This window comes from Vidua macroura, chromosome 12 (assembly GCF_024509145.1).
Source record: "Vidua macroura isolate BioBank_ID:100142 chromosome 12, ASM2450914v1, whole genome shotgun sequence".
In the NCBI taxonomy this organism is placed as follows: Eukaryota; Metazoa; Chordata; class Aves; order Passeriformes; family Viduidae; genus Vidua; species Vidua macroura.
The window spans coordinates 2,305,405-2,324,849 of record NC_071582.1 but is presented as its reverse complement, the minus strand read 5'-3'; the positions used below and the strand labels follow the sequence as shown (position 1 = coordinate 2,324,849).

At 59.5% G+C, this 19,445-nt stretch overlaps 1 protein-coding gene across 1 annotated transcript; it reads left to right on the top strand.

Moving 5' to 3' along the window:
* The first annotated feature begins 5,469 nt into the window (after positions 1–5,469).
* Positions 5,470–15,969, top strand: CSK (C-terminal Src kinase). The gene is made up of 13 exons (XM_053988852.1): positions 5,470–5,556; positions 10,088–10,163; positions 10,362–10,475; positions 10,925–11,037; positions 11,661–11,880; positions 12,187–12,280; positions 12,357–12,422; positions 12,566–12,665; positions 12,796–12,886; positions 13,595–13,668; positions 13,766–13,961; positions 14,835–14,921; positions 15,016–15,969. Exons 2-13 carry the CDS (start codon positions 10,149–10,151, stop codon positions 15,196–15,198), a joined length of 1,353 nt encoding a protein of 450 aa, XP_053844827.1. The 5' UTR covers positions 5,470–5,556; positions 10,088–10,148; the 3' UTR covers positions 15,199–15,969.
* The last annotated feature ends 3,476 nt before the right edge of the window (positions 15,970–19,445 follow it).

Genomic DNA, 19,445 nt, shown 5'->3' with positions numbered 1-19,445 from the left:
GCTGGAGGGGAAAGGAATGGGCAGGCAAGTTATCCTTCCCTCCTCCTCATGGGGCAGGAGGCAAAGCAGCCACTTTGTAACTCCCTACCTACATTTAGCACCTCTCCCTCTCTTGATGCTGATGGAGCCATCCCACGGAGCCATCCCATGGAAGTCTTCCTGTGGAAGACTTTTCCAAGCATTCTGCAAAGGCAGGAGGGACCCCTGAGAACTTGGTCTGAAATCCCTGCCTGCTCACCGCTCCTTGCACATCCCATCCAACAGACCACACCCCAGGAGAGGCTCCAGTTTTCCTGCTGGGCTCCATAAAATCACAGAACGGAATCTCCTGAGCTGGAAGGGACCCCAAGGATCATCAGTCCAGTCCCTGCACAGACACCCCAACAATCCCACCCCGTGCCTCAGAGTGTTGTCGAAATGCTCCTTGCGCTCTCGGGGCCGTTCCCATTCCCTGCTCAGTGCCCCACCACCCTCTGGGTGAGGAGCCTTTTCCTGGTATCCAGCCTGAACCTTCCCTTTTCACCATTGCTGCTGTGAAAGCCTCCGTGACTCACAGCAGCTGAGAGGCTCCAGTTCCCCTATCTTTGCCTGCCCCTAATGACCTTCCTCAATTAAGCCCTCCAATTACTCCCCGGGCAGTCTGCGAGCGCCACGGTTTCGTTGCTGGAATCGGGGTGGTGATAAGCCAAGGAAGCTTTGATCACTCCATGGAAAATTGATTTTATGGTTGGTTTTAAAGTGAGTCACGAGTCCAGCCGTGGCATCAGGGCTTCAGCTCCACTTCCAAATGCTCCCAGCACCGTCATTCCTGCAGGAAAAGCTCTGGGCAGACACAGACTTCTCCCTCTGGCTGGGACACCTGCCTGATGCCAGCACTCGAGCTGGTGGCATCTTCTCCCTGGGAAAGTCAGTCCCTAGCCCCAAAATGGGCCAGAACAACCACTTGTGACTCTCCTGGATGGAAGAGAGGAATTGCTCTAACACCCGACAGCCCTCCCAAAAAGTGAGCCCTGCATTTCTAATTTCTGTCCTTTGGCTGTTTGGGATCCGTTTTGAGGAGTCATCTCCCCATGGGGATTAATACTTCTGTGTCTCACTTTTGCTGTTTGTCCCCAGCACTGGTGGCAGAAGAAAACCCCCCAACACCATCTTTTTCTTTGCATCTCCACAGGCACAGAACTCCACACTGGTTTCTGCCTTTTTGGGGGAATAAAAATCTCTGCTCAGCCTCCATGAGCAGCTCCTGGGGTGCTGGAGCTGGTGGCTGAGGAAGCTGCTGGTTCTCCAATCCATCCAGGTTGGACCTGTGGGTGGAGCAGAGCTGGATCCAAAGGAGCTGGGCACATTAAACCCGGCACATGGCTCTGCTCCAGCGCCGCTCCCAAATCAGCCTGAACCCTTTTCCCTCCTGCCACCCTCCCCTCCCTCCTCCCGGTGGGAAGGAGGCTGAGTTTGGGCTGATCGATCGCCCTGTGCCATCGCAGGTACAAGGTGCCTGTGAATCAGAGGGCAGGAAAGAGGGCAAGGATGGAGTTTGTCCCCAGGCTGAGAAGGGAACAGCAGAGATAGCTCCTCCCTGCACGCAAAGCCCTGCTCAGGAAAAGCTCCAGGATCCCAGGAATTCCCTCAAACGTGGCTGTTCACCCACCCTGGCAGGATTTCCCGTGGGCTGAGAGATGGGGGCACCAGGGGCCACCAGGTCCCACAAGCGCTGGCAGCGTGAGCCAAAAGCCTCTGGGATGGTGGATGCTCCTCAAACTCTGCAGGACGTGGGCTGGAGAGCTGGGATGCATTCGGGGCTGGCTGTCCCCTGGGTGTCCCCAAGGCTGGCCCTGGTGGCAGCGTAGCAGTGGGAGGTGGGGTCGCAGAGGAGGACAGGCTCTCATGCCCCCACCACAGCAAGGGGTCCAAGTTGTCTGCTCCACTCTCTCACCCCTAAAATCATCTCCCTGAACCCCAGCAGGGTGGGTAGAGCGGGGCTGGTGCTGTCAGGGTGGGGGACACAGGCAGAGGGGGGGGTCCCACCCCGGAGGTGAAAGGTCACCTGTTGAGAGCCAGCGTCCCCAGCCCGCTCCCCTTCAATTAAAAACATCCCGGCACCAGGGGAACGAGGGAGAGCCCCGAAATGAGGCTGCTCTCCAGAGCCGAGGGGGGTTTGGGGTTGGCATGGGGGAAGAGGCACCCCGAGAAGCAGAACTGGGATGGAGGGGGCAGGATCCTAACTCACCGAAGCACTGCTGTCCCTGAACGCCCTCCGGTGGCACCTGTGACACAGCTCCGCCGGTGGCACCGAGGAGCGCCGGGCATTTTTTTTGCGGGGAGGGACATTTGGGGAGGGGGATCTGTCGGAGACGGACCCCCGTGCAGAGCATCCCGCATCCCCCAGAGCCCCCGGAGCCCTGGGAGCCGCAGAACCGGCCAAACCCGGCTCCCTTCGGGGCCTTTCCAGCTGGAAGGTGAATTCTCCAGGCTGGAATGAGCTGGGAGCTGTCACGCTGGCTTTACTCGGCTGCTCCCAGCCACCTCCTGCGGATCCTGCGCTGTCTGGAGCATCCCCGGCGGGATCGCTTCCCTTTCCCTGCCCACCCCTCTCATCCCGCCCGCGCTGCCGGAATCCCTCGGAAGCTCCGAGCTCCACAAGGAGCCCATCCAACCAGGCGGGGGTGCGGAGCGACAGGGCAGGCGATTTTCCATCCTTCACTCGGCCGGGATTTCACGCTCAGCTCCTCCTCTGCTGCATTTCCCCCCGCTTTTCTTTATTTTCTCTTTCCCTGCCGATTCCAGCCGGCTGAAGGGCCCCCTCTCCTGGAGAAGTCCATCCCCGCCTCGCTGGCCGCGCATCCATCCTTCCCTTCCAGCCAGGGCATCGCCCACCCTCAAACCAAGACCCTTCCAGGGAAAAATTCCAGCCGGGACTTTGCCCGGAGGATTCCCCTCCGTGTCTCCCCGCACGGCCTCGGCCAAACCCCCGCGCCGTCCTTCCAGCCACCCCCGGGGATGCTGACGGTCTCGGGGCTCCCGGGACAAGGAGAAATCCCGATGGCAGAGTTCCCAGGTCGGATGGGCCGGGAGCACCTGGGGCTGGGCACCCTTCCCCACCAAGCTGGGTTCGTGCCCGGATTTTCCCCCACCGAGGAGGGGGCTCCAGGCTCCAGCGGCGCCGTGCTGAGGATTTTTGTGGAATCCTGGTCACCAGCCACCCCGAGCACGCCGAGAGCGCGCAGGGCAGGGCCGGGTGGGTGCACCGGGGCGTGGTGCGTGGCCCGGTGACCGCGGGTGCATTTTTGGTGCACGTTCAGCTGCTTTCAGTTCCTCCCAGAAGGAGCCTGGGACAGGATGGAGCCCCTTCCACAGCTCCCCGAGGCCACAGGAACATTCCAGACGCCGGGGGCAGCTCGGGGCTCACCCCAGGAACACATCCCTGGATCTTTCCTGCGCGCTGTTGGAGCAAGGATGTGCTTCCTAAAAATGAGCTGGGCTTTGCATCCCGCACCCGTGGCTGCTGGACTTCCCTGGTGCTGCACCCTGACTTTCCCTGTCCCCTGCGGTCCCTTTGTCCCCGTGGAACGGGTTGGGTTGGAGGGTACCTTAAAGATCACCTATTAATTCTATTAATTCAATTTATTCCGTATTATGATGTCATATCATGTCGTTATATGAGATTATATTACGTTATGCTCTCTGATATGTTTATGTGATGTCATGCTCTGTACTATTAGTTATTTGAGCAAATTAGTTATTGCATTACTGTTACTATTAATAACAATAATTCTACATGTAATGTCTTCTAGGACCACAGAATGAGGGCTAGGTTGGGCTAGGTTGGAAGGGACCCTGAAGATATTATATTATATTATATTATATTATATTATATTATATTATATTATATTATATTATATTATATTATATTATATTATATTACATTATATTACATTACATTACATTACATTATATTATATTATATTATATTATATTATATTATATTATATTATATTATATTATATTATATTATATTATTATATTATATTATATTATATTATATTATATTATATTATATATTGTTATATATTACATCTCATTGTCATTTGACCATTTTAACGTTATTTATTGTGGGCTTTGTAACACTTTTTATTATTTTATTGGCATTTCAGCATCATTTCAGTATCACTTTGCACCCACGTGAGCACACACCAGGCAGGAACCGGGGGGTCGGTCCCGCTCCCCGTGCTGCTCCTGGTGCGGGTCCCTATCCCGTTCCCAGTGCGGATCCCAGTGTCGGTGTCGTTCCGGTGCAGGTGCGGTTCCCGTTCCCATTGCCGGTGCGGGTCCCGTTCCCATTGCCGGTGCGGGTCCCGTTCCCATTGCTGGTGCGGTTCCCGTTCCCATTGCCGGTGCGGGTCCCGTTCCCATTGCTGGTGCGGTTCCCGTTCCCATTGCCGGTGCGGGTCCCGTTCCCATTGCCGGTGCGGTTCCCGTTCCCATTGCCGGTGCGGGTCCCGTTCCCATTGCCGGTGCGGGTCCCGTTGCCGCTGCCTGCTCCATTCCCGGTCGCGGTGCGGGTCCCGCTCCCGCTGCTGCTCCCGTTTCTGGTCCCGGTGCGGATCCTGCTCCCGTTCCCCTTCCCGCTGCGGGAGCCGTTCCCACTGCCGGTGCGGGTCCCGATGCCGGTCCCGGTGCCTGTGGGGTCGCCAGTACCGGTGCAGGTCCCAGCGCTGCTGCCGCTGCATCCGTTCCCAGTGCGGGTCCCGTTCCCAGTGCGGGTCCCATCCGCGGTGCGGGTCCCGCTGTCCCTGCCGTTCCCGCTGTTGGTTCCTCTGTCCCCGTTGCCTTCCTCGCTGTCCCCGCTGCCGCTCCCGCTGCCGTTCCCGCTGTCGGTCCCTCTGTCCCCGCTGCCGTTCCCGCCGCCGTTCCCGCTGTCGGTCCCACTGTCGGTCCCTCTGTTCCCGCTACCGTTCCCAGTGTCGGTCCCGCTGTCGGTTCCTCTGTCCCCGCTGTCCCCGCCTTTCCCGCTGTCCCCGCTGCCGGTCCCTCTGTCCCCGCTGCCGTTCCCGCTGCCGTTCCCGGTGTCGGTCCCTCTGTCCCCGCTGCCGCTCCCGCTGCCGTTCCCGCTGCCGTTCCCGCTGTCGGTCCCGCTGTCGGTCCCGCTGTCGTTCCCGCCGTCCCCGGTTTGTGGCGCTGCCGGCGGTGGCCGCCAGGTGGCGCCGCGCGCCTCCCGGTGCCCCCGCCCCGCCGCCGGCGCGGTGCTCTTGGCGCATGCGCGCTGCGCTCGGGGCGCTCCGGTTCCGGGCGCCGCTCCCTCCGTCCCTCCGTCCCTCCCTTCCCTCGGTCCGTCCCTCCGGCCCCGCCGCCCCGGGACCCCCCGCGCCCCGCCCGCCCCGCGCCCCCCGCGCCGCGCTGGGCCCCGCCGCGCTCCGCCGGCGGCGGCGGCGGCGGCTCCGGCTTCCCCCGCCCCTTCCGCCCCCCCCCGCGCCCCCCCGCCGGCCCAGCCGAGCCCGGAGGCCCCGGCGGCGCCGCATGGAGCAGCCGGCGGCGGGCTGAGCCCCTGCCCGGAGGGAGGTGAGTGACGGCGGCGCCGGGCGCGGGGCGCGGACAATGGGGCGGAGGGGGGGGGGGGGTGCGGGGGTCCGGCCCCGCCTGACCCCCGGTGACCCCGGCACGGCCGCTCCGCGGTCCCCGGGGACCCCTCACCCCCCCTTCCCGTCCCGCGGGGAGGCGGAGAGCGACCCCCGCCACAGCAAGGGGATGCTGCGGGGGTCCCGCCGCGCCCGAGCCCCGCCGGGGGTGCCACCTCCGCTGCCGCTGCATCCCCATCCCGTACAAAGGCCCGCGGGAACGGGAGCTGCGGGGACATCCCGGGCTCCCGGCTGCTCGGAGGGGCTGGCGGCGCATGGTTGGTTTGAATGTTTTAAAATTTGGGGGGTGTTTTTTTGTTGTTGGTTTTTGTTGGTTTTTTTTTTTTTTTTTTTTTCTGGGCACTAAGGCGGCGGCGGGTTATTTATAGCCGCGGCTGTTGCTCGTTGGTTTAGCGAGAGCGAAAGGGGTTGTGCCATCGGGCGGAAAAAAAAAAAAAAAAAAAAAAAAAAGTCCCCCTAAAAATCAAAAAGTCGGGGAAAAAAAAAAAAAAGGCAAATCGGAGGTGCGAGGGCTGGGGAGCGGGAGGAGGAGGATGGCAGCCTTCCTCCCGCTGGAGCCACGCAGGAGCACGGCCCCATCCTGGCGGGGCAGGGAGTGTCCCAAGAGGTCCCCGGAGGGATGCGGGAGGTTTTGGGAGCATCCCCATCCTCCCTCGTGGAGCACCAGCGGCGTGGGAGTGCTGGAGGCGTGGGGTAACCCCTGCAAAAGCCAGGGACTTTTGGGGTGCTTCTTTGCCCTTTGACCACTGCCTGCCCCCAGCTTTTCGGTTTTGAGTGAGCGTTTGCCAAAAAAAAAAAAAAAAAACCCTTCCGTGCCCCACTCCGCGTCCTGTCCCTGTCCCCAGGTGACAGCACCTGAGAAGGGGACACTGGGGTGATTTGTGGTGGAAAGTGGCCCTGGTGAGGTTTGTGTAGGGTAAAAAGGAGCACCAGGAAATCCTCTTCACAATGTGGGGTCGGGAGCAGCTTCTCTCCAGGCCTCCACCTGTCCCCCAGGTGCCTCCAGCTCTCTGACCAGCAGCATCCTCTCTTTCTCTTCTAAAAGAATTTTAAAAACCCTGAAAGAAGAGGCTCCTTCCCCCCCTTTTTTTGCAGCAGGGCACCCGGCTGGGGCTGGTTTGGGGGAGCAGTTCCGAAACGCTGCGAGCTGGCGGGCGAGATGAAGGAGGAACATTTTTCTTTCGATTAGTGTAATCGTAGGTGTTCGTTGTAATAACAGCAGATAACATCTTTCAGAGGCAGGGAGGATGTTGTCTGCTTTGGGGTTGGTTTGGGATTTTTTTTTTTTTTTTTTTTTGGTTGTTTTTTGAAGTTTAGAGGACTTTACTGGGAGGTGGATGCACGGAAGGGGGTGGGTGTGAGTGGTGCCCACACACCTGTTCCCATTGGGAATGAGGCTTCTGTGCCATCAACAGCCAAACTTCATTTCAACAGAGTCATCCTGCTGCTGGGCAGGTGCTGCCCCCCTCCCCTGCTTGGCTTTGAAACTGAGATGCAGCATCCTTCACCCTGCCCACCCCGTGGTGATGGCGCTCCAGTGGAGGTCCCAAATTCCTCTCCCAACCCACCCGTGGGCCTGGCACGACTGGATTTTATTTTGATTAATGAGAGGAACGCTGTCCCCAGCTCATTTCCCGGTGCCCTTTGGATTCTCAGAGGTGTTGGCTGTGCCTGCCCTGCCCGGCTCCTGGCGGCTGGGCCGGCCTTCCCACGGGGAAATGCGGGAGCAGGGCCGTGGGGGAGGCATGGGATGGGCCTGGGGGGTGAGATCCCTCCCCGGGGCTCCTGCACGGAGGATGCTCCGCTGGGCAAACAAGGGAGCTGGGTTTTGGTTTCACCTGAGCACATCCTGAGCCCTGTTCGGGAGTGGGGAGGGAACAAACCCTGGCCTGGCAGGGCTGGGAACGGCCAAACCCAGCACTCGGCTCTGCCCAATCGGCCCGGCTGCTCCCTGGCTAATTTTTTAAATGATTATTAATTTCTTTCATGTGCTGCCGCACGTCCTCCTGGAGGAGAGAAGGGGCGATGCCCGTGTTCTCCCGGCAGGCGCAGGATGCTGCTTTTAAGCTGTGGATCCACTCCGGCAGCATCTCCACGTCCCTCTCCCAGCCCAGCATCCCAAGGGATGTGCGGGGCGGGCGGAAGCGGGCGCGGGGGGCCGGGGCTGGCGCGGGTGACGCGCGGCAGGAACCGCTGGCTGTCACATGAGGCCTTCGGGGGGCTGCTTGGCAGCTGCCCCGTGTGGTTTCCTCCTCCTCTTCCTCGGAAAGTCTCGGCTTTGAGGCAGAAATTAGGTAACGATTAAAAAGAAAATGAGGCTCACAGGAGGAAGGCCTGTGTCGGGCTGAGGGGCAGCCTCTGGTGTTTTAACCACCTTCCTCTTTAAAACTGAAAGGCGGATTTATTGTGTGTAATTACAACAATGCCACGGTCCTGTGCCATGAATATCCACGATCCGGGAAGATAAAAAAGCCTGGGCTGGCTGGAGCGTGTTCTTGGTGGGGTTTTTGCTCAGGCAGCTTCCTCTTTAGCAGGGAAAAGAAATTTTCTTTATGAAGGCAGGCTGTGAATTTTGTATCCTCGCTGCATTTATCAAATATAAATGCTGGTGACATCCGTGAGCTGAAAGCCCAAACAAGCGGCCTTTGGGACTGGGAGGATTCCGCTCCTGCACGGGGTGGGAAACGTGGGACGAACCTTTGGGCTTCCCTTGCACCGGCTCCAGGGTTTTCCAGCTGGTCACACCTGGGGTGAAACCTCCATCCATCCTGCTGATTTTTGGCTATTTGGAAATAAGGCCTGTGGGAATTGGCCGGTGGGAAGCGCTGACTCAGGGCTTCGGGCCGGAGCTCTCCTTGAGCAACACCCAGAACCAGCCTGTGCTCGGTGTCCCCACGGGATGCTGGATGGGGAACAGGGCTGAGAGCCCCAGCGATGGGAAATCCCCCCCTGAAACCTCCTTCCAGGCGTCAGCCAAATCCCTCCCCGGCCTAGAGAGCGGAGTTTATTCCCTGGTTTTCTGGTGCTGCGTTTCGGGCCGGTGGGATCCAGACCCCTGGCTGAAATTTTTGTTCCGTGCCAGGTGTAAATCCAAAATCTACGCAAAAAAACAGCTTGAAACGGCAGGGGGTTGGAGCTGGGGATGTTCTGGGTGGAGCTGGGATTGTTTGCTCCCAGCTGTGGATCCACTCTGGATCCCAGCTGGTGCTCCCCGGCCCAGAATTGCCGGGCTCTGCCCTCCCCTGGATCCTGGCACTCCAGGGTGCCATCAAGCTGGGTTTGGGTGCCATCTCCAGCTTTTTCAGGGCTGGCTGGCAAAGAAACCCACCCAACTCTGTGGTGATGGAAACCCCTCAGGTCCCCAGACTCTGGTTTTGGGGTGAACACCTGAGCCTCCATTTCTGCCAGAAACGGGGCGCCGTGCGCCGCGTCCCCGCGCTGGGGGAAGGCGAGGAAGGTGCTGGGTGGCAGCGTGACGCCTTTTCCGGATCGCTGCGGGCACGTGGTGGAAACAGGGCCGCGTTCTCACCGCGCTCTTCCTCCCGCAGCTCTGCCCCTTATCTCCTTCCTCCTCCTGTCCTCGGCCTTGCCCCTCGTTTCACTTCCTCCTTCCCAAAATACTCCCAGCCGCTGACCGACACCGCGGCGGGGCTGCCGGTGGTGACCCCGATGGAGGTGATGAATTCGTCAATATTTGGGTGGGTTTCGGGGGCTGCTCTGCCTGTGACCCCCCATCTGTACCCCCCCAGCCCAGCACGACCCCGGTGCCCCAGCCCAAGAAAGCCTGGTTTGATTGTGGGGCCGGTGACTTCATCCCGTGCCGGGGGCTGGAGCGGCGGGAATAAAGCCGGGTTTGTTCCCCTCCCTCCCACACAGCCATCCCAGAGCACAGCACCCCCGGGCAGCACATCCCCCTGGGCTTTAGGAGCTGCACGTCTCAGAGTCCCAGCGGTTTTTGTGCTGCAGGGAGCACTTTTGGTTTATTTCTTTTGGATCCCAGGCCTGGGAAGCTCTCAGGGCTGGATGTTTCCACGTGTGGGTCACCAGGGAGAGCAGGGCTCTGGCTGTGTAGCCTGGGAGAGGAGTGGGATGGACCTTCTGGAGGTCATCTCTGTTCCCTTCCCTTCTCTGGGCATCTCCACCCGTCCATGCTGTGCTGGACTTCTCCTCAATGCAGATGCTGCACTCAAGAACTCAGCTCTTCACAAGCTGTATCCGTGCAAATGCCGCCTGATCCGGGTGAGCAGCTGCTCCCACCCCGACTGCAGGGGCTGAGCAGGCCCGGAGCTCCCACTTCCACCCCAGTCTGGGGATATTTTGGACGCAGGACCCGTTCTTGGAGGGAGAAGAGATGCTCACCTGGCCTGAGAGCATCCTTGGGGGGGGGTGCTGGATCCTCCTTGCACCTCATTCCCGCCGTGCCCCGTTCTCAGCCGTCCTTTCCCCCCGCGCAGGTCTCATGGTACCGAGTGACGCGTCCCCCCTGTGAGAGTCGCTCCCCAGCCTCCTGAGAAGATGTCAGGGATGCAGGTGAGCTCTGGGCGAGGAGAGGAGGCGATGGAGCCATCCAGAGGTGGCCCCAGCGCTCGGCAGGGACGTGGGGACACTTGGTTTAAATAGACCCCGTTTGGGTTCGCACCTGCCAGGGGGGTCCCCACGGGTCAGGGGGTGCCAGGGGTGGGTGACACGCTCAGGCAGGGCTCTGATGGCACCCCCTGCTCCTGCCAGGCCGTGTGGCCATCCGGTACAGAATGTATCGCCAAGTACAACTTCCACGGTACCGCCGAGCAGGACCTGCCCTTCAGCAAGGGGGACGTGCTCACCATCGTCGCCGTCACCAAGGTAAGGTGTCCCCTCGCCGCGTCCCTGCGCCCCGTGGCACGTGCCAGTGACAGCCCCTGGCCCTGCCGGTCCCGCTGGGCGTCAGTCGGGCCGCGAGCTCGGTTAATTAATTCCCGGCCTCGTTAGTTAAGGTTTCTCCGAAAGGCGAGCGCCTCCCGGGAGGTGGAGGAGGGATGGGAGAGGCAGCGGTGCTGGGCTCCTCCGCGGGGGAGGAAAAGAGGGGCTCTGGGTTTGGGGGGCTCTGGGAGGTTGGGAGGGGATCACACTGAGCCCTGTGGGGCCACCAGCATTGGGGTTTGGTGGTCCCAGCAGCGACCCCGATGCGCTGCTCATCCCATCCTTCCTGCAGCCAGCCAGGGGGTGCAGGGGTGCTTGGGGAGCCCCTGGAGAGCTGCTCGGGTGGGATGCAGGGGCCGTGGGCTCGTCGTGACATCCCCCTGTGCCCACAGGACCCCAACTGGTACAAGGCGAAGAACAAGGTGGGCAGGGAGGGCATCATTCCTGCTAACTACGTCCAGAAGCGGGAAGGGGTCAAAGCTGGCATCAAGCTCAGCCTCATGCCGTGAGTATCCAGCCAGGGCTCTGGCTCCCGGTGGAGGTGGCTTGGGCAGGAGCGTCCCTGTGGTCAGAGCTGTGTCCCAGCAGAAGGGACATTCCTCAGAGGGCACAAGGGGCAGCAGCGTGGATTTGGGGTTGGGATTTGCTGCTGGGGGGAGAGCTCTGAGCGTTTTGGGAGTTGCCTGCGTGGCTGGGAGGGTGATTCGATGGTTGGGTTGTGTTTTAAATTGGTTTTTTTTTTACCCAAGGCTGGGGTTGTAAAGGCTGCTGGGAGGAAGAGGGAAGGTTGGAATGGGGTTTGCACAGGAGGGAAGGGAGGCAGACGGGTTTGATGTTCCTGCTGCATCCCAGAGCTGCCAGTGACTCCCAGGCTGGAGGAGGAACCTCCTGGGAGCATGCAGAGGGACAGAATCCCAGCTGGGGCCAGGAGGAGAGGAGCAGGACGCCGTGGAAGGAGCTGTGTCACGGGGTGGGTGGGGACAGCGAGGAACACCGGGGACAGCGAGGAGCACCGGGGACAGCGAGGAGCACCGTCCCCACGCAGGCAGGGCCAGAAGCTGCCCCAGATGCAAACACAGCCCCACAGGGGTGCGGGCAGCCCTCAGCCCACCCTCCGTGGCCCTGCAGGTGGTTCCACGGGAAGATCACGCGGGAGCAGGCGGAGCGGCTGCTGTACCCCCCCGAGACGGGGCTGTTCCTGGTGCGGGAGAGCACCAACTACCCCGGGGACTACACCCTGTGCGTCAGCTGCGAGGGCAAGGTGGAGCACTACCGCATCATCTACTCCTCCAGCAAGCTCAGCATCGACGAGGAGGTCTACTTCGAGAACCTCATGCAGCTGGTGGAGGTGAGGTCTCTGCTGGCGTCTGCGGCCGGCCGCCGTGGGGACGTACGGGGACATCAGAGCTTGAGGGGACACAGGTGTGGAGCCTGGGGGGGCGGTGGGTGCTCTTCCTCCTCCGCTGGTGCCCTGGGGTGGGGACGCTGGGGACAGGGACCAGGAGGAGGGAGGAGGGACAAGGACCTTCGGCTGCCACCAGGCCTGTCCGTGGCCTCGTGCTGCCACCTGGTGGGACCTCAGAGCCCGGCGCCGCCGGGGTGTCACCCACCCCTGTGCCAGGGTGTCACCCGCGCCCCGCCGCGTCCCCCCCAGCATTACACCACGGACGCGGACGGGCTCTGCACCCGCCTCATCAAACCCAAGCTGATGGAGGGCACGGTGGCAGCGCAGGACGAGTTCTCCCGCAGTGAGTGGCCGTGCCCCCTCCCCTGCCCCTGGGGCCCCCCCGGCACCCCCTCACTCCCCCTTCTTCCCCCGTGCAGGCGGCTGGGCCCTCAACATGAAGGACCTCAAGTTGCTACAGATCATTGGCAAAGGGGAATTCGGAGGTGAGCCCGCTGTCCCCAGCCCGTGGTGGCCCTGAATGTGGGGGGAGCTCCTCTGTAGCCCCCCCCCCCCCAGGGTGCTGTGGGGCCCCAGGAGGCTGGGACGCTTCCCAGTGCCTCCTGTGCCCGTCTCTCCTGGCCTGCAGACGTGATGCTGGGGGATTACCGGGGGAACAAAGTCGCCGTGAAGTGCATTAAAAACGACGCCACAGCGCAGGCCTTCCTGGCAGAGGCGTCCGTCATGACGTGAGTGTCGCCCTCTGTGGGGGGACAGCGTGAGGGAGGGGGCACCTCTGTCCCTGTGAGCAGCGGTGGGTGCTCCCTGACACCCCTCTTGTCCCCAAACCCCTGCCCTGAGCCCTCCTGTGCCGCGCAGGCAGCTCCGACACAGCAACCTGGTGCAGCTGCTGGGGGTGATTGTGGAGGAGAAGAGTGGCCTTTACATCGTCACCGAGTACATGGCCAAGGTGAGACCCCCGCCCCAACCCAGCCACGTGCCCTCCCCCTCTGTCCCCTTGTCCCCCTCACGCTCCTGGGGCTTCACCCTGGCACAGTTGGGTCATGCCAGCTTGGGCTGCGTCTCGCTGGGGCCACAGTGGTGGCTGCAGGTGGCGTGTCCCGTGTGCCATCGCTGGTCCCCAGCGGGGGTTGGCATCCCCAGATGTGCCCCTTGAGAGAGGGACGTCATCCTTGTGTCCTGCCCCTTGTTTGAAGGGACAACATCCCTGGGTCCTGTCCTGTCCTAAAGGGACATCTCCTCTGGTCCTGCCCCATCCTAAAGGGACATCTGCCTTGGGTCCTGTCCTATCCTAAAGGGACATCATCCTTGGGTCCTGTCCTATCCTAAAGGGACATCTCCTCTGGTCCTGCCCCATCCTAAAGGGACATCATCCCTGGTCCTGCCCCATCCTAAAGGGACACCATCCCTGGTTCCTGTCCTATCCTAAAGGGACACCATCTCTGGGTCCTGCCCCATCCTAAAGGGACATTTCTCTGGTCCTGCCCCATCCTAAAGGGACATCTGCCTTGGGTCCTGCCCCATCCTAAAGGGACATCTGCCCTGGTCCTGGCCCATCTTAAGGAGACATCTGCCCTGTTCCTGTCCTGTGAGGGAGGGGCAGCAGGTGGGCTGCTGGCCCTGCTGACCCCAGCTCTCTGTCCTTCCTTGCCTCCAGGGCAGCCTAGTAGACTACCTGCGGTCGCGCGGGCGGTCGGTGCTCGGGGCAGACTGTCTGCTCAAGTTCTCCTTGTAAGTACCAGGCAAGGCCATGCCCACCGCCCTGACCCGCCCCACCCTCGCCTTGGGGCCGCCCTGCCAACCCCCTTGTGCCTCCCGCCCCTCCCAGAGATGTCTGTGAAGCCATGGAGTACCTGGAAGCCAACAACTTCGTGCACCGGGACCTGGCGGCGAGGAACGTGCTGGTCTCGGAGGACAACATCGCCAAGGTCAGCGATTTCGGGCTCACCAAGGAAGCCTCCTCCACACAGGACACGGGCAAGCTGCCCGTCAAGTGGACAGCACCAGAAGCACTTAGAGAAAAGGTGGGTGAGCAGAGGGATATGGTGGAAGCTGCGGGAGGAGGGAGCTTCCCAGGCTGTCCCAGAGATGGTGCTTGAGTGCCACTTCCCGCTGTCTGACCCCAAAAGCAGCTGCCCTGAGGGTGGGGAGGATCCCTTGCCACCCTTGATCCTGTGGTGTGTGCTGGGATAGCAGGCCAAACCCTGTCTCCACAAATAAAGAAAACATTTCCTTCCAGAATTGGAAGGAAATATTAAATGCAGATTGAATTAAAGAAGTATAGTTGCGCCGTGAGGTCTGATTTTTAAATGTGCTGTGAAAGGGAGTAACATCTTTAGCTAAAGATGGATCTTCCCCTGTATAATTAAATTTGACACATTAGGTCATGTACACAGAGCCAAGGATCTCTAATTCTTGAGGCTCAGAAGATGCCTTGGGAAGGTGAGGAACCCACTGTTCCCATGCATCCCCTGGAATCCAAAGATTATTTGGGGATGATCCCATAAATGTGCCTGATACAGCTTTTTGAACATCTTTTGGGATTGACCAGACATCTACCAGCACACCAACCAAATAGGCAGAAAATGGTTTCTCGGGGGTCGTGTTGGACACACACATGGTATCTAAACCTGAAGCATTAGCTAAAGTCACCCAAACATTTGTTTTAGGTTGGCTAACTGGCAAATCTGCATGGCTAAAAGCAAGCAAAGCGAAAAAGCATAAGCATAGCTTTCGACTGAGCTCCATATTTTTCTTAAGCCATTATCCAGCAAAAGAATTCTACACCGCTGCTGATTCCCGCACCCAAAGTCCACAATCTTCCGTGGAACTGTAGATCCCACACCCCTGCCTGAGCCTGCTCACAGGACCTCTCTCCCTTCCCCCCCTCCCTGCAGAAATTCTCCACCAAGTCGGACGTGTGGAGCTTCGGGATCCTCCTGTGGGAAATCTACTCCTTCGGGCGAGTGCCTTACCCGAGAATTGTGAGTGCTGAGCGAGGGGCTGGGCTTTGGGGGGGGGGAGCTGAGCCCAAATTTTTGGGGAGAGCCCCTCCCTGACATCCCGAATTTCCCCCAGCCCCTGAAGGACGTGGTGCCCCGCGTGGAGAAGGGCTATAAGATGGATGCTCCGGACGGTTGTCCGGCCGTCGTCTACGAGGTGATGAAGAAGTGCTGGACCCTGGACCCCGGCCACCGGCCGTCCTTCCACCAGCTCCGTGAACAGCTAGTGCATATCAAAGAGAAGGAGCTCTACCTGTGAGGGGGGGCTCTGCCACCCCACAGCCGCAGGGGACCCACACTGGGGGGGGGACCGGGGTGTGCTCAGCCCCCCTGCCCCACCACGGCACCAGGAGGGAGCCCCGGGGGTGTGGTGCCCCCCCTGCAATTCCCCCGGTTGCTCCCAAACTTCCAAATCTGTCTGGTTTTTTTTTTATTTTCTAGGTTTGGTGGGGTTTTTTTTGTTTTGTTTTTGTCTCCCACGCTCTTTTTTTATTATTTTTGTGGGGTTTTTTTGATGTTTTCTCAGTTTTGGGGGGGGCTGTTTATTGTTTTGGGTTTGTTTTTTTCTTTTTTTTTTTTTTTTTTTGTCGTTTTTTTTATTATTTCAAGCAGGGCCCAGCTGAGCGTTGGGTGTTTTACTAAAGTACGAATCTTATTTTTTAATGTAATTAAAAGAAGAAAAAAAAAAAAAAAAAAAAAAAAAAAAAAGAAGAAAGAGAGAAGAAGGTTGTTAAAAGGAGAATAATAATAAACAAACCAATGAAACGGACACATGAAAAGGAAACCCCCAGCGACAGAAGTGATGGTTGACGGGGACACGCTGGACTCGCCGCCCGGTCGGGAGAGCGCGGCCGCGTCCCCGCCAGACGCTTTTTTTTTTGGGTTGTTTTGCTTTAAACTCGTTGCAATGTTTGCATGCTGTCTCCAGAGGCCTTTTTTTCCAGTCCTGTCCAGTGCTTTATTCTCATGTAATGCTACCGACTGTGAGATTAAAAACTGTAATAAAAAACCATTCCATAAGGACGCGGCACACCCCGCCTCGGCGCCCCTCTGTTGCCAGCGGCTCCAGGGGTCCCCTGGCAGGGGAAAAAGTGGGGGTGAACCCCCCATCTCCTCCCCAAAGAGGTGGGGATGAGCAGCCTGGGCAGCAATTGGCTCCGTGCTGCTTGTGAGGACTGGCGAGGCTGTGACAGGGATGGAGCGATGCCAAAGCTCCCCTTTAGAGCAGGCTTTACTTTCTGATGCTCCGAGCTGGCAGGGGACGCGGTTTGGGGCTGATTCCTGAACCTCGCTGCCTTCCCTGCGCGAGACCCCGATGTCCCGGGCTCTGTCCCCAAAGTTGTCCCCGTGGAATCCCTGGCGGGAGCTGGGTGCCGGTGGCGTCTGGCAGGTTTAGAATAGTTCCGCTCATCCGCAGGGAATTATTCAGCGTTAAACGCCGCGCAGAGCACCGGCTCCGCCGGCTGCCGGCTTGGCAAGCCCCGGGCGGCAGCTCTCCGCCTGCTTTGGGCCGGGATTGAGACCGAGATTCCTCTTGGAGCGAGGTTAAAGGGGAAAAAAAGGGAGTGGTGGCACACGGGCACAGCTCCGGGATGTGTGGGAGGGAGCGTGCAGAGGGGAGATGTGCTGCTGACCCCCTTCCCTGAGGCCTCGGGGTGTTGGGATGTCCGGAGGGGATGGGATGGGGATGAGGGATGTGATGGAGCTCCGTGGGGTTTCCTCTCCCCTGGACTGACCCCCCCCTTCTCTTGTCCACGTCCCCCCCGTTCCTGCCAGCGCTCCAGCAGGGCCTGGCCGGATAAGCAGCTTTACTTTTTGGGCTTATGAAGATTAAAGTCATTTACAGGCAAAGCCTGCAAGAAACGGCTTTGGGAATGGCGAGAAATACCCAGAACCTTCACGTGATGGGAGACAGCAGGGAGGGCTCTGCTCCTGTCCCCCATGGTGTCCCCTCCCGTCCCCTTGCCCTGCTGGGGACAGACACCTGCCAGCGGTCAAAAAAGGGGAGAAAACTCGCCCAAAAATTATTTAGATCTTAGATTATTTCGATTTTTGGTTTTCCTCCAAATGGCACCGCACTTCCCATTTTTGAGGCTGTGCCTGTTCTCAGGGGTGGTGTTTGGTGCCTCAGCATCCTCCGGGGTGTAGCTGAAGGATGCTGAGAGAGCTGCTGGAAGAAATTGTCTTCTTCACTGCAAATCAGGGAATTTAACCCTGATTTGCTGGGGTCCTGCCCCTCCTGCCACCAACGTGCCTCAGTTTCCCCACACGGAGAGGGTTATTCCTGCCGCTGTGTCTCTCTCGCTCTGGGCCTGTAGCTGCTCATCCTGGATCCCTCCAAGAGATTTGTCCCAAGGGATTTTGGGGCTCTGTCCATCAGCAGCAGTGTGGGCAGAGGGGACAGGCTGAGTGACACCCCGGGGCTCTGAGTGCTGGCTCACATCATGTCCCCTTCCTCCTCCTCCTCCTCCTCCTCCCTCGGGCAGCGAGACGGGCACTGGGCCCAGTTGTGTCAGCTCCCATCCTGCTTCAAATTCCCGGCGCGAGGCGTCGGCGTGCGGGGCGTTATTCCCATGGCACACGGCGACCTCTCCCCGCCGTGCCAGGAGGGAACGCGGCAGAGGGAACAGGGACACGGCGTTTAAAAAAGCTCTGGAAAAATCCGGCTTTCCGTTCCGGCAGCTCTGCTGCCCCTCCTGTCCACACCGCCCAGCGGGATCCCAGCTCGGGCTGGAGCTTGGGATCCCAGCTGGACCGGGACAGGGCTGGGGAGAGCTGGGCTTTGCTGTGTGGAAAGGGCCATCTCCAAAGTCACACATCCTTTGCTTTTCCATCCCTACCCATCACCTGCACCCCACACGGACTCCTGAGGCAAATCGTCCTTTCCCCCGCTCCCTGCAGAGCCTCTCTCTTCCCCATTAGGGCTCCTTCCACGAGCTCTTCCCCGTGTCCCCACACCCTGCCTGCCTTCTAGAGCTGCAGAGAGCCTTCCTCACCCTGAACACCCAAAAATCCCTCCAAAGGACCCCAATTCCAGCTGCAGCAGCCGCTCGCTCCTCATTTCCCCTGGTGGCAAAGCCTCCGTCGCGAGCAGAGGGCGTGCCATGAGCCCCCCACAAGCGACTCGGTTCTCTCAGTGCTGCCTGGGGCTAATTACCAGCTCTAATTATGGCCCTTCCGCTCCATCCTCGGAGCACGGGCTTCCCAACCCCTGGCATCCCTCGCCGGCATCTGTGCGCTGCCGGCACCTCCTCCCCCTCCACGATCGACTTTATCACAAGGACTATTTTTAGCGTGATGTACAGAGCCATTCCCATCACCGTTCCGTGCCGTTCACCTCTCCCTCTCTCTTTCTTTCTTTTTTCTTTTTGTGGGTTTTTTTTTTTTTTGTTTTGTTTTGGTTTTTTTTTTTGTGTTTGATTTTTTTTTCTTCTGGGCACTCCAGGAAACGAAGGCAAGGCTGGGAAGATCCCCCGTGGGAATGCTGCGTGTGCGTGGCCGTGTGTGCGCTGGGGCTGGCGTGTGCCTTTGCTCGGGGCTCGGAGCAGCACATGCTCTCCCCATGTGCCTGTTTACATGCTCTGTATGTCTGTCCGGCCGCATTTGTGTCACGGCTCGGGTGCAGACACCGCCGTGGGAGCCCCCCCCGCCGCCCCCAGCACCTCCCTCTTCTTCCTCACCTCGCACAGCACCCTCCTCCCGGCGGGAATCGCGGCTTTCTGCTGGGAGCTGCTTCCCCTCCTCCTCTGCCAAAGCACTCACGGCACCCCAAAACCTCTCTGTCCCCTGCGGCAGGGGCTGTGTGTCCCGTGGGACAGGACAGTTCCCACCCCAAAACCCCCATCCCTCGGGATGGATGTTCTGGATGACAGGACCATCCCCACCCCAAAACTCCCATCCCTCTGGATGGATGCTCTGGATGACAGGACCATTCCCACTCCAAACCCCCATCCCTCGGGATGGATGTTCTGGATGACAGGACCATCCCCACCCCAAAACTCCCATCCCTCTGGATGGATGCTCTGGATGACAGGACCATTCCCACCCCAAAACTCCCATCCCTTGGGACGGGGGCTCTTTGTCTTCTATGACCATTCCCACCCCAAAACTCCCATCCCTCGGGATGGATGTTCTGGATGACAGGACCATTCCCATCCCAAACTTCCCAAACCCCACAGTGGTGAGTCTGGGCAGCCCCGTGCTCAGTGACAGGCAGGTGAGAACACGGAATTCCAGGGGAATTGGGGGGACACCCAATGTCATCTGGTGACACCCCAGCATCATCCCCACTCCTGGCTTCCCTTCCCAGCACCACTCAGGGGCTCCCAGGGGCTCTCCCAGGGCACCTCAAGGCGAGGAGGGGTGCACTGTTCATCCTGTGGAGATGATGTCAGATTTTGGGAACTCAGAGGCTTGGTTCTATAGGAGTTGGGAGGCTTTCCATGGGAATGCCTCCCTAGGTCAGGGAAATTTTTGGTTTCACTTCCATGACAAGCTGAGCTGCGG